This window comes from Chamaea fasciata, unplaced genomic scaffold, assembly GCF_029207755.1.
Source record: "Chamaea fasciata isolate MVZ Bird 193981 ecotype frontalis unplaced genomic scaffold, bChaFas1.0.hap1 SCAF_3, whole genome shotgun sequence".
NCBI lineage: Eukaryota > Metazoa > Chordata > Aves > Passeriformes > Sylviidae > Chamaea > Chamaea fasciata.
The window spans coordinates 22,879,470-22,894,049 of NW_027094088.1; the positions used below are offsets into that span (position 1 = coordinate 22,879,470).

General features: G+C 40.6%; 1 protein-coding gene across 3 annotated transcripts in view; it reads right to left on the bottom strand.

The window, feature by feature from the left end:
* Nucleotides 1–14,580, bottom strand: part of HHAT (hedgehog acyltransferase) — a 148,086-nt gene continuing 133,506 nt past the window's right edge. For all 3 annotated transcript variants that reach the window (XM_066178350.1, XM_066178352.1, XM_066178351.1), the window contains one exon: nucleotides 1–2,280. In XM_066178350.1, the coding sequence (XP_066034447.1) occupies nucleotides 2,183–2,280 (98 nt within the window). In that variant the 3' untranslated portion in view covers nucleotides 1–2,182. The remainder of the gene's footprint in view (nucleotides 2,281–14,580) is intronic.

Here is a 14,580-nt window from a genome sequence, read left to right on the forward strand (position 1 = left end):
ACAGTCCATTCCAGCTTTATTTATAGAAACAGAAAAAGATACAAAATTATGAAAGATATATAAAGCACAGAAAAAAATAGAAAACAATTTTAGTTCAGAAATAAGCATGCTCTATACGACCTTCAGGGTCATTTCCATATTGAAGCCAGAAGTTCTGCATGCATACAAATTGGAATCCAACCACTCAGTAGCATTTCAGTTCACGTAATAATGGTAATCAATAAGACTGAAGAACAGATTCATGACTTTTGCTCTAATGCTAATTCCACTTAATTACAAAGTTTGAGCAAAGTCTGAGAAAGTTCATGCCCTTAGCTCAGCGCTGCCCCAATATGGAGGCCAATCTCAGATCCTTTTAGTAAATTCAGAGGCTTAGAGACATATACTCTGTGGCTGAGAGAATCCCTGCAATCATCACCAGTCAGTCAGGAGAGCCATTCTTTGGCCAGGCAGAATTCAACAGAAGTTATTTTCAACATGCCATGGTGCCTTCATAGAAATGGCTTCCAGGGGAAATTATGGCATTCTCATGGCAGGGGAGCTGGGGGAATCTTAACATAAAAGGCTGGAGCTTTTGCTTTGAAACAGCAAAAGATGGGCTTTTCTCTGGATGGATAGAGAGCTGAAGCCTCTGCCCTTATTTCTTCAGGAATAAATGGAGGGTAACAAGAAGGCTGCCATAGTTGTGAGCAGCAGAGACATCAGAAATGCAGGCAATAAGCAGAAGCCTGTCTCAGGAACTGAATTTCTTGTTGAGGGGATAAGTTATACCAGACTTGGCTGAAGCTGCAGGAGTGATGGACAGTAGGGTACTAATTCCCAACAGGCTGAAATGTCTGCCAGGGGCATGGAACAAGTTTTGACATGCTTTGGGTGGAGGAAGCTCCTTTTGGAAGAAGCCTACTCCAGAACTTGTGGCCTTTTGACCATGCCTAGGGGGAACGTCTAACTTTAGAAAGACTAAAGGCCTTCTGGCTGCTCTTCAGTATCAGTTTAAAACAGAACAATGTAGGAGACACCCGTAGGATCAGGCAGGGGAAGGGTCTCCCTTAGAAAACAGCATGTGCCAAGGCACTCCTGCAACGTAGACACCTGCAGGCATGACCTTCCCAGCTCTGGGCAATACAATCTTTGGGCAAAAATGCTGCTGTAACAGATCTGGCTATGGCCAAAGGACATGGAGCTCCAGGTCATTTGGTGCCACTGTATTGGACCATTCTGGTTTTTTTCTAAAGGTCTTAAAAAGTTCCTCCCAGAGTGTCTGCAATATATTGCAGGAGCTGATTGCTTGGACACCAGAGAATGAAGCAGACTGAACAGATTTACCATTCGCCCCGACTGGGGATATCTCCTTTTGTAACAGAACAATACAAGAGGCAGACTGAACAGTCTGAAGGTGGTATTAGCCCCAAAATAAAGGTAGTATTTTATGCTTTAGCTCTAAGACAAGGCAGAGGGCACTTAAAGCCCAAGGAGCTTTAATAGCATATTTGATTAAATAGGAAAGCTGTTCCTTAAGAAGAGACCTTCCTCCCTACTCTCTCTTTTTAAAGAAACAAAAATATTTCTAAATTTACCAAAAAGGTGTTATTTTAAAGGCAAAATTTTAAATGAAGACATTAAAAAGAAAAAGCAGGTTTTGATACAGTAGGTGGAAAAGTAGCTCAAGCCAGAACTACTCCAGTCAGTGAGAATACAAAATGTTCTAGCTTATATTGGAAAGCAATCAAGAAGAACTGATGAGCATCATGCCCTTCATGGAGTAGTGTAAGTGCAGGGCACAGCCCTACATGCCCCTGGACACCATCTGTGAGAAATTGGGCTTTTTGAATTCTCCAAGGTAGAATTTTTTTCTTCAATATCTTAAAATAGGCAGCAAAACATGAAAAAAACCCTCATCATATATAAAATACTTGTTCTGAGATGCACACTTCTAATGTACACAGAGTCACAAAGATGCTGTTTTACAAAAATAACGTAATTCAAAACCCTTCTTAATTTCTCCCCTGTCACAGCCTGTCAGTGTTTCTGCAGTTCAATTCCTGCATTTGCAATCCAGAATCAATTAAATGAGCTTTCGGTTTTAATACATGGACCGAAGACTTGGTCTGGCTCACCCTTGTGCAGATAGAATATCCAGTGTAGAAAAACCATCAACCTGCCTTAAGAGTAATTGTTTGCATCATTCCTGATGTGCAGCATACTTCTGCTCCCATTCAATTCCAACATGAGAATAGCAGTACAGGAACCCGAGAACAGTCAGTGTCGCCCATGGCCAGCCTATAAATAGAAAAGACAGACAATCCTAGTCAGAATAATTAATGACTGCTTCAAGTAGTAATACTCTTGGGATGACCAACTTATGCTTCTAATTAATTTTATTAGCAATTCAGTCTCATAAGTAAGTAGAGTCAACCCACAACATTTGAAAAGTAAAACTGTCTAAGCTCTAAGTTGCCTGACCCCCTGGCAGTCCTTGTCTTTCTCATTCTCAGGGAATTGGACCAGATTTATTCCTGTTGAATTACAAAGGTCTGTTTTGATCCTCTCCTCTGTGGTGGGTTTGTCTATCAAGCAGATTCCCCCAATGAACCCTGATGCCTTAAGCTGGCTGTGGTGCTTCCGAGGCACAAAGGGATGCATAGCCACAATGAAAATTAGTAAAAATCTGAACAAGTCCAGTTACCTGTTCTGCAAAAGGAGTCTGGGGTAATCTCTGATTAAGGCTGTTTTGGATATCCTGCTGCTGGGTGTAAAGCCTGATGTCCCCTCTCCAGCCCACTAGCAGCTAATGTGTGTCAGTGAAGAACAGACAGACCTCTCTGCCTGATTTGCCTGATGCCCAGGTTATTTTTTAACTATGAAGTCTCTTCCAATATATAAAGTCTTTCCTGGGGAAATGCTATTTCATCATTTTTTCAAGTTCTTTTTAGCAAAAGCAGCCACCTTTTCACTCAAACTTATCACAGCAAACAGCAGCAAGCAGGAGGTCACAAGCCAAAATGTCTATTGCTTTCCAGTAGAGTTGTAAATAATTTGAAAAGTCTGTAATCAAGTAAATAATTTTGCATTCCTTGATACTTTTTCTGACACCTCTATTTCCTTTGTCCATTCTCCTCCTTTCTCTAGAATTTATGAAATTTAGATCTTACAGGTTGAAATCTTCAATGCTAGGCCCTGATGTTTTTTAGTGTGTGTTGTCTGGGAAAGGGGGACAGAGAGGAAGATGTTTGAAGGTTTATTTAATGGCTTTTTTTGTTGACATAAAATTTTTGGTCTTGTGCATGAAGGGTTTTCTGCATGCTGTCCTTGAATCACTAACATCTGCTTCTGAAAGAAAAACTGCCCCTCTTGGGAAAACCTCCTGTCTAAAGGAACCTGCTGGCAGACATGAGATTCCCCTTTGGCCTGGAAGAAGGGATGGAGAGAAGCTGTAACCTCGGCACAACATGATACTCCAGGCAGAGCTCTTTCTAAGGTATATTCACAAGGAGCTTTGCAGACTGGTTTTGTCCAGGCTCCAAGCTAATTTCAGTCGGGGGACAGTTTAATTGTGCTCACATCCAGCTGAACCTCAGCTCAATACCCTGCCCTCAGCAGAACTCACAGCCCCAGGCTCAGTCCTGCACGTGTGAGGATGGCATGTGCTGGGACCCTTCTTCTGTGCTCCAAGAGCTGGGCAGTGTCACTTTATTTCAGAACAGCTTCAGAAAAAGTTGCATCCCCCTGCTATGAATAGCTGTGCTTGTTTCATGAACCTAATTACTCTGGCCTTGCTTTGTGGTGAAATACAGTCCTGTAACCTTAAGGATTTTCATGGAGACATTTACAAATATTAATCCCTTGTCTTCACAATGCCCTGAGGTGAAATTATAGTTTTGTTTAATTATTTGTTTCACAAAACAAATTTGCTGAGGTATCTCCAAAGGGATTTTTAACCATAAAAGTCTTGGTTTTACTTCAGTGAAATTAGCCTACTGCAGATTGGGTTTCACCTTCAATAGCAAGCTAAAGCCCAGCTGTGCTTTGTCTCTGCTAAAATTGCATGTGAAAGTATGTCAATAGATGTAATAAAAACATACCTCTTCTGGCAGCAATATTGTGGTGGCTGCTTTATACAGACAGAGCCAGAAAATTAAAAAAGGTCTGAGTCTTTTTGAGAAACTAGAATTGTTCTTTTTTTTTTTTTTTAGGGAAATTTGCTAGTTACACATTTTACATTTTTAAATACTGTAAAGCCCTGGCACACAGAAAATGTGCCAACAGTAGCTGACTTGATTGCTCTCCCCAACCAGCATATTAGAGATTTTGTCAGAATACACAGCTGTGCACTGAAAATCTTTTCTAGATCTCTTAGATTTCTGATAATATTCCTCCACAGTGCCCAGAACCTGGGTTCACAGGGTTTTTAGCTACTGTAATCAGGCTTGTGGTAATCCTCCTGGAATGCAGGGAGTCAGTCCTGGACAGTGGCTGGAGTGGCATTCAGCACATCATCTCCTCCTTATCCAATGAAGGTGAAAAGGAAGGGAGAAGACAAAGTGACCCCAATATGGGCAAGGGAAAAAGGGATTTTTAAAAATTTAATCTTACTACCATTCTTTTAGGAGATGCTGCACAAAGCAAGTCCCAAAGCATTTCTTGCTGCACAAGTAGGAGGCAGCTCCAAGCAGGGGTAAGGGGGCCTTGCCCTTTCCTGCCATACTGGAATCACGTGCAGTGCTGCTGGGTGTGGAGAAATGCATGTGAGTGAAGCAAAGGCATCATGTTCTGCTCCTTGGCAATCCCAGATTAGCTCCAGCCCACTCAAGGCAGATTTGTACAGGTGCATCCACACTTGAGAAGCAGCCCAAGGACAGCCTGAAGCAAGCAGGGGACCTTTAAACTGTTTTCACTGATCTCGTCCATTTTAGGACTGGATATACAATAAAGTTGTTGAAGAATCTGAAGAGCTTGGTCTCCAGAAGGTGATGATGTAGGGAAGGACACATGGAGCAATGCTAATTCAGCAGGCGTGCCATTTCAAATTCTGCCCAGCATGTGTTTTCCTTGTAGGTGACCTCCATAATCAAACAGCAGCACAAGCTGCTGTCTTGCAAGGTGAGGTCACAGAAGACTTTTCTGGCTTCCACAGTTTCTCTGTGTACACCCAAGCAACCAAACAGCACTGATGGTCTTGGATCCACAGCTCCAAGGAAATTGCCTCATTTTACCCTGGGCCAGCACCTTAAGGTATGTTCACACCTCAGGCCTTTTGCTGCCTCTCATTCTCCTCCTACTCTCAGACACCACTCAGGGGGCTCTTCTTTTTGGTGACTCAGTTTTACCTTATCCCTCTAAACCACTGCACCCTCACATGTGCTGTAACATTGTCCAAACTCTGCTTGGAAGCATGCATGCCTGCAGTCTAGATCAGTATCTCACTACAAAGTACATAGAATGTAATCTTCAAAACATTATTGGTTCCAGATCAAGCTGTTAGGAAATGACTGATTTAAGTCTGTCTATTCAAAACCAGCTCACATACCACCTTAAATCTTACAGTTTCTTGACTGGTTTCAGTAATTTGATTTTGGGCTTGAAGGCTGAGTTCCATGGGACTACAGAGATTGTCACAATTTTTTTCACGGAAAGATGAATTTATGTTCATTAACATATGCTGTTTGTAGATACAAGGACTAATTCATATGCTGTTTGAAAATCCAGCAATATTTGAGAGCTTTACCTGCACAAATTTCTTTTAAGACAGCTGGATATCACTTTTAACAAAGGAACAGTGGGTGAGAATCACAACCAAATTCTCTGCGTATGGTGAGATATGCTGCTCCACAAAACATCAAACACAAGCCCCTTTGTGAGGAGGAGTGGAAATTTTGTGAAGAGGTAGCAGCAGCACTTAATCCATTTATCACACAATCTCCTCCCAGAGAAGTCTTCAGTCCCAGCTAGGCCTGAGGCACTGCTCTGTCCAGCACAGCTCATGAGCTTTCCAGGAGCCTTGCTGGTTAAAACCACATTTTGGTATGTTATGTACTCAGCTTTCAGCCTAATGAGCATGAGACTTTTTTTCATTACATGATCAAGACAGAATTGATACAAACTTGCTGCAACAGGAACATCTTTTGGAGTTACTCTTTCCTTTCAACTTCCTCTCTCTCTTTCCAAAGTATTTCTGGATAGTTTGCAAATGACTAGAAAAGGTCATGTTTCTAGAACATTCTGGATTTTGATAGGAGTGGGGTAAAACTAAACTTTCAGCTGAAAAGTAACAGTCAGGGTCACAGCTCTCAAAAGATCAGTTATACCCTTATTAGCTCAGTTCAAATCATTTCAACCAACACTTAATTATGCATCCAGAAGGAAGCTCTTTCAAATTTCCTCATCACCCACAGTAATGAAAAAGAATCACACTGGCAATGTTTTGGGCACAACCAAGTTCCACATCACCATCTAAACACTAAGAAACAGTTCCTTCCAGCCCATGAGATGTGAGAGAAAGGGGCTGTAGTTATGTTTTGCATTTTCCAAAACTGTCTTAGTGGCTCTTGGACATAAATGTTATTTTTAGATGTGCCTTGGCTGCACAGTCCTCAGAAGTCTTCAAGTGCAGAGTAGTTATTAAATCAATTGAAGTCAGAGGAACTAATCTCCCTGAAAAGCTTGGCTGCAGGAGCATGCATCTACTCTGAGTTTCATTTGGAAGTACCTCAGTTGCTGTGAGGCTTAGCACTCAGGAAAATTTATTCTTAAACAAAAGTTCAAATGTGACAAAGACACTGAAGCAACTCCTCTGTAAAGTGGAATTAAAGAGACACAATGGTGGGAAGGAGGGGGAACAGGCACCAGTCTGTCAAGCATAATAAAAAGCCTACGCAAGCCAGCATTTGAGGCCAAGACATCTCTTACCTACAATTACTAACAGAGGATCAGTAAAAATAACACTTTTTTAGAAAAAAAATAACACATTCCAAATTACAGATCTGTTGAAAGAAACCTATTATCTAGCCCAACATTTGAAGCATCTCCAAATGTTGGGCTAGATAAACTCTGTGTTTCTTAATTTCATGTCTTTTTGTCCCTTCCAGGTGGACCTGTCTGACCATTACAGCAGGGAATGTGACACAGCATGTGTTACAAACATGTTGCAGTTTGATACCAAATTAGTCTTCAGATATTTGGAAAAGAAAACTCTATGTGTTTTCAGATGTGTTGTAGCAAAGCCCTAACCTGACTCAGAGCAGGGTTTTTTTTCCTGCTGCTTTCAGCCTCCACATTGCTGATGTGTCAAAGGACAGGCAATAAATTCTGCCAGCAAACACACAGCCCTCCAAGTCCCAGCTGGGCATGTCCATCCTTCATGTAGAGCAGCGCACAGTCATAGGGTCTGTAAATTCAAGATACCACCTTGCTCCATTATGAGCCCCCAGCTAACAGCTCCCACATATTTCACCTCCAGCCATTGTGCAGCTTGGGAGTAGAGCAGCTCAACCAGCGGGAACCAGCTTGGGAGATTAGGTAAGGCTGACCTGACCTATTCCTACAGATTTCCAGGCACTGAAGACACTTTAGGTGGTGGGTAGGGAAAAGGTCCAAATATTAATAAAAAATATTACTGTACAATGGGCAGTTTTCAAAGGAAACCCAAGGAAATGCTGTAAGGATAAATCAGATCTGTCCCATGCAGCATCTGGAAACATGACTGAGAAGGACAAAATTCTAAGCTTCCAGGTCTGGACCTGAGCCTCAGCCAGGTACCTGGCAGTAACCACAAAAACTGCCTCTTCAGTAGCCATGAAGCAGTTTCCAGCAAAAGGCACTAACAAATGTGTAGCATAGTCATCTACTTATGTGAATTGTAAATCATACCATCCTGAAGAATGCTTACATCTGTGGCTTTCTGAGTACTTATCACTGCTGTGAAAAACTGAAAATGGAGAGATAAGAGTACAAAACCATCATCTGCAACACAGGATGACCACAAGTCATTCAGATCGGCATTACTGAAAGCAAAAAGCCAAAGTCTCTTAGTGTTTTCATAATACAAATAGGTTGGATTTAGTAGACAGAGGTCACAAAAGTTGTGGCTTTCCTGTGTTCTTACTGTGCATGGAATGAGGGTTTACCATAGCTAAAATAATTTTACTTTTATGCTTGATGGCACTGAAGAAAGTTGTGTGCTGACAAAGACTTTCTAAAGCAACAATATATCAATTTAACCCATGTCAGGGCTAAGGTTGCTGACTACACTTTTCCTGGTAATTAGATAAGCTGCAAAAAACCAAATTCATATGTAAAGCTCAAAAGATTAGCCTATCCTTTAGGTTTTATAAAGCACCTCCCAACACAATTCAGTGATGATGCCAAAACTATTTTCATTGCACTAAGTATGTATGTGGGAAAAAAAAAAACAACCCAAACCAAACCATAACAAAAACCCCCACAACCACTATTCTGTGCTATTTGCCAGTAAATGCTCTGTGGATGCAGGTATCCATAAAGGATATGTCTGCCTGCATTGCTTCTCTGTGTTGTCTTTAGAACCTCATTTAATGCTAACTAACCATCACCACTACCAGCTCTCCAGATGTTGCACAGTGTAGACTAGAAGGATTATTTTCCCAGTCTGTATCACCTGATATGAGCAAGATAACTTTACTCTATATTTCTTGGCATGTTTTTGCAGTATTATCCTAGCTTAAGCATTTTTACTCCTAACACTTATATAAAGCATAAAAAATTCAGAGGAGTTATGTCTTCAGCTTTATGTTTTAAAATAATTTTTTACCCTTTTCTAGTTTTCCCAGCAGAGCTAGTCAGTGGAAAAAAAGCCTAATATTTTAGGCAGTAATTGTGGTCTCATGCATATCAAGTTGACTTTGGAGTAATTCAACTAAAATCAAAAGAATCATATTCATGCTACTGCTGAATTTGAACTAACAGTAAGGAAGACTGATGAAAACTGCCTGTTGGAATCTTCCTGCCAAAATTTCTAAGGGGAAAGGAAAAAAATCCAACCAACCAGCTTTAGTTTTCAGATTATGAAGGGGTGAATCTGTAAATCATAAGTAACCTTCCCTCTCTTCCCATGTCTTAAATTGAGAGCTACACACAGCTAATATGAAATCAAAGCCCACAAAATAGGAAATCTTAATGCTCATTTCTTTTTAGAACAGAGACAAAAGCTTCTAAAAGCATTATTATAAAGAAAAACCCATCTTCACCCAGAAGCAAGGCAAAAGAGCTACCTCTACAAAGTGTTCCGCAAAGAAAATATTTTAGAGTAATATATTTGGCTTAGGACAGCAGTGTTTATCATTAAATGTCTACTCAGGTATTCCCAACAGAACTTCCTTAAGTATGGTGTGAATAAGTGCATAAAGATGAGACTCGCAAAGATTTTAGGGCATTTTTCAGTTGTAATTATCTGCTGAGTGTTATATATACCAGTGGAAACATCAGAGCCAAGAGCTGCCTTTGGTTCCAGTTTTAAGATGAAACAGGAGAATGAAGAGTTAACTCCCCAGAAGAACATGAACATGCCAAAGGCAGAGCTGGTAGCATTGCTGTTGCCTGGCAGGATCCTGAGGTGAGCATCTGCCTCTCACTGAGCAGAGAGATGCCCATGTTATATATAGAAAGACATGCTGAGCAGAAAGGTGAATTAACTTTCCCTCTACTAGAGTTTCAAATTTCAGGAAGATTTCTGTACCAGTCTAACTGGGGTTCTTGGATTTAGGTTTGTGTGTCAGGCTTTTCACATACAATGAAGCTCCTTCTCTTGCCTTTTAGTGCTAGGGAGCTCTTGAGAAATCAAGGCTATATACTCACAAAAGAAGAGGATTTAAACCAGGGATTCAGACACGTACCATCAATCACCAGCAAGCAAACATTTGGGTAAAAAGCCGAAGCACTATAATTTATTTCCTCAACGTGATTCCTGGCCAAGGTACCCTGGAATGGTCATGAATATAAGATGCTTAAATGACTGTAAAATAATTGATTTTTAAATATGAAGAATGATTTAAATATTAATTATTCACAATCCCCTTCCTACCTGCAACCCATTTCTTAATCTGCCATTTTTCCTTTTCAGCCTCAAACCCACTCATATTCCAAGACCATTGCAGCTATTCCATGGTGCTATCTTGTGTCTTCACAGCATTAAGAATTAGAAAAAAAGCAGACAGTGTGACAAATTTTACAAGCATTTACAACCAGCTACACTAGCAACAAACAAACTGTAACTCTTTATCGCAAAGCTCCCGTAGCTGAAATGCTCCATGGATAAAAATTATATTAACTACTAGAGCTTAATGCAGTAAGAGTAGGTCTGAGAGCACAGTGTTAATTTACATGAACACTGCATTTTGATAACTGCTATATCAGTGTAAAACTAACACTACAAGTGAGGTCATTGAGCTGAGCTCTCACTTAACAGAAATACAAATATCTTGAGGGATGGAAGTGCACAGTAAGGTAACCAGGCAATCTTGCAGTTGTTTACCGAGCCGTAGCAATCGATGCAGGACTAAGGCATTTTGAACTGCTGGTCTCAGGCTGTATGAAGTTGCTCCCCTTCTGCTTGTGTCTTGTTTTCACAGTCACCAAAGGGCAAAGAAAAGGGCTGATGCAGATTTAGGGAGGCAGCCCTGGAAAGACAGTGGTGCCTGAACATGGCCATGAGCCAACAGAAAACCTTGACAACAAACGATCTCCATCCCACTGGTGGCACATCCCATGAAATGGAATTGTTGCACACAAGTTATCTGGAACAAAAGGATTGCCCCAGGTGACCACGTTTTGACAGAACAATTGTTTCACTTCTCACCTGCACAAGCTAACCTGATCCTGCTGCAGTCCATAGAATCGTAGCAAATAAACAGAAGAATTATCAGTAAAATAGTTCAATTACAGATTGTGGATAAGAGTAAATTCACTCTAATTTTGGGGAGGGAAACAAGTCTGTGTTAGTCCATCATCAAGACCACTTGAAACAAAGGAAAAATCTAATTTAAAATTCCTTCAATGATGTCAATATTTAATTAACTTCAAGGAAAAAAACCAGACAATTTGTTTGTATACTCTCTGAAAACACATTCTGGATTTCAAGAGTACATCTACTGAGTTTGGGAGGGAATACCTTATTCTCTGCTTTCTGTGTGAACTGGGCAACACAGAGCCCAGAGAGTACCTGAAAATACAGGCCTCCCTGGGTGAGCTGTGTAAGCACAGAGGTCATCTGAAGCAAAAGCTGGTAAACCATTCATCACCTGTGTCAGAAAACACAGATTAGAAATACCCAGGCAGCTATATCAACATGCAAAACCTGCCAGCACTTCCAAGGACAGGGATCTCACTTCCTAAGTCCTGCTCTGCTTTTCTGGGATCTGGTCTCAGGCCAGTAAGCAGCCTCCCAAGGGGAGGAAGTCTGATCAGCACAAATCTGAATGAGTAACCTACCAGTGTGATGATGGAGTTCAAAACCACTCCGTCAACCCAAGCAGACATTGAGGGATACAACCCTTCTTTGCCTTGCAGCTGTCTTAGAGGAATATACACGGAAAGATTTAAATCTTGTAGCAGCCTAGCTGTTCTCCTAGCTTCCCTGTTTTAAGCAAGCTTCCTGAGCAGCTGCTGGAAGGAGATCACTCACAATGTTCCTTTCAGCTAAGATGGCTGCACTGGCATGGCAAAGCATGTATAGAACCAACTCTGCAACTACAAAAAGACCTCATAAAACTTCATCTTTTAAAACTGTTATATCTTTACCAGCATATTCCCTTTTCTAGAAGAAAAAAAAAATCCCTCACAACCTTCCCATTACATAAAACTATAACAAAGTTATAGAATTACTATGCCTTGCCAGAAAGTTCTTGCCTATGTTTAAATTGCCTTATTGAACAAAGTGCAGTTTAGAGCAATGAGATATAATCTTTCCACGTGCTTCTCTGGCCCACTAAAAAGAGCAAGGAGCATGATCTGATGCATGGCTGTTACACCCTCTGCCCACCCACCTGGGCACTGCTATGCAGTGTAATAAAAGCAGTGCTGCAAATCTTTAACGTGACTGTTAGTAACGCCAATATACACATCTTGCTCAAAACCAGTGTATACCTACAGATCTCTGGAGGGATCCATTTGTATACATGAACTCTGTATTGCTCAACTAGTTTCTTCTTCTTCTGACTATGGCCAAGACATGTTGGAGAGGGGAGGATCCTGCCAGCCTCACTGGCTCCCAGCTTCCCCCTCCTGGTGGAGCAGCCTTGATGGCAGAGAATGGGCTTCACTCCCAACCACCCTGGGATTTCTCCTAGTGCTAATTTCACATCTCTTGGGAGAGAAATATAATGAGAACTGGCTACGAAGCAGTCATTTCCATTTGTAAATGGGATAGCACAAAGGAAGAAATGAGAACAAATTTCCATATGTACAGTCTCTGCTAAACAATCATCTCTGCAAATCTCTCCCCCGAGTGTGTGGTGCGCACTGCCTTTATGGAATCAGCCACACAACCAGAATAATTAATTAATCCAGGCACCATCCCATCAATTCAGAGGATCCACTGAACAGAACTGGATCTGATCTGATTTCAGACCACAGTTCAAGTGCAATGGTGTGGCTACATGGATTAGTCACTTTACAGTTAAATTTGGGCGAATTAATGAATGCTGCATCTCAAGCAGGCCCAGACCACGATCAAATATCTTTGTTTACAATCACTACATGTCAAAACAACACTTCCCCATGTCCTCATTTTTAAACTAAAACACCAAGATGCCCAATCAAGAGAGCATGGTGGCTACAGAGGCTGGCTGGACATGGGCAAAGCCAGTGTTGAAGAAGGATGGAGTGGAGAGTGCACGTAATTTACCCTAACTAACTGGAGAAGAACCAAAAGACTGCCCTTTTTTTGCCAGGGTGGGGGCAGGGGGACAGGGTATATGACTCACCCTGCTGAAATAGGCTGTTTTTCTTCCGAAGGCAGTATCACTCCTGATCTTGACATGGAGAGTAATGCCAATTTCTTTGGCAATAATTAGCATACATAACAGAGAGGACAGAGGGTTCATTTTCTTCCCTTCTCCTTTATTTTCAGTTGGCTCTTCTACTGATTCTACATGAATTATTACTAGAAATCAATGCCTCATGCTGAAGTAAATATTCTGGATGAAATGGAAAAGCTTCTCAAATTTTATGCATGGTCACTGAATGCAGCTGATTTTTGCACAGGAAATGGAGATTTAAAAAGAAAAGTATCAGTTTGTTTTACTGGTTCTTTTCCCTATTTGAAAATCTTAAATGCACGATCTGGTTGTCCAGCCACCATATATCACCTTACTTAATTCCTTTCAAAAAATCTTTTGAACAGATGCTGGCACATCCAGGATAGATTTTGAAAGCTCTGGTTTTTGGATCGAATTTTCCAACACAAGTTTTAGCACTCTTCACATTTGTTCACTCTGTATTCATCATATGGGTCAAAACTTCTATTGATAAGTCCTTTTCCCCCTTTGAAGAATTGCTTTCATTGGGATTTTCCTCAGTGTTCACTTTTCTGCAGAACTGCAAGATAACTATGGATAAAAGACCTTCGTCTGTCCTTCAGTGAGTACTGGCCTCAAGTGAAGAGCTCAGCTGCAGTCAAAGTTTGTCCTGACAAAGAAGCCTGATTAAATAAGCGAAATTTACCATTTGGCAGAGTCCTTCAACAGTTCATAAAAGTTGAAGACAATACTAAATATTTTGATCAGAAACTGTGCTTAAATATTTGACTTGCATCCTCGATGACCTTTCAATCACATTTGAATACATTTCAATTACCAAAGTGGAAAAATTACCCTGGCAGATGGACCAAGGTCATTAACAATTTACGAACATCTCTACCTTCCCTTTTGCTGAGGTCCCTGTACCTTCTATGGCTTATATAATAAATATAATAATAAACTATTCTTTTATTCTGTAAAGAGTGATGTAGCTTAATTTGTTTTAAATCCTAACCCAAACTACAACAGATGTTATAATTGTTGGGTAGAATACTCGAGAAGCTGTGGCATCATTTGTGTCTCCGTTTTGATCTGCTACTGAAGGCCTTAAAATAAATGGAAGTACCAAGAAGGACAAGAGCAGAAGGGTGACTCAAATGCATTGGCATCACTCTGGACAAAAAATATGAAAAATGAAAGTGATCATGTCGATCTCTGGTAAAAAGGAAGAGATGTCACAGGAGGACTGAGAACCCAAGTAGGGAAACACCAACAGAAAAGATGGAAAGCAAGAATCAAACTCACAGATTTGAAAAAAAAATTAACTCTTCATTTAAAAAAGGAGACATAAGAGGCTTCCTCAGCTCATCAATACTGATCTAACAGTCCCCTTAGAATATGGGCAAAGAATTAGCATTATATGCTGCCTTCGATGACAAATGATCTTAATCAAGTACATTATAAGAGACTTAAACATTCAAGTGCTCTTATAAAAAAATTACTTTTTTTTTAGAAAAGTAGACTGTAAGAAAGATTCAATAACAATATTTTTTTTTCAAATATGAATTGGTAATTTTTAGTCAGAAAAGTAAAG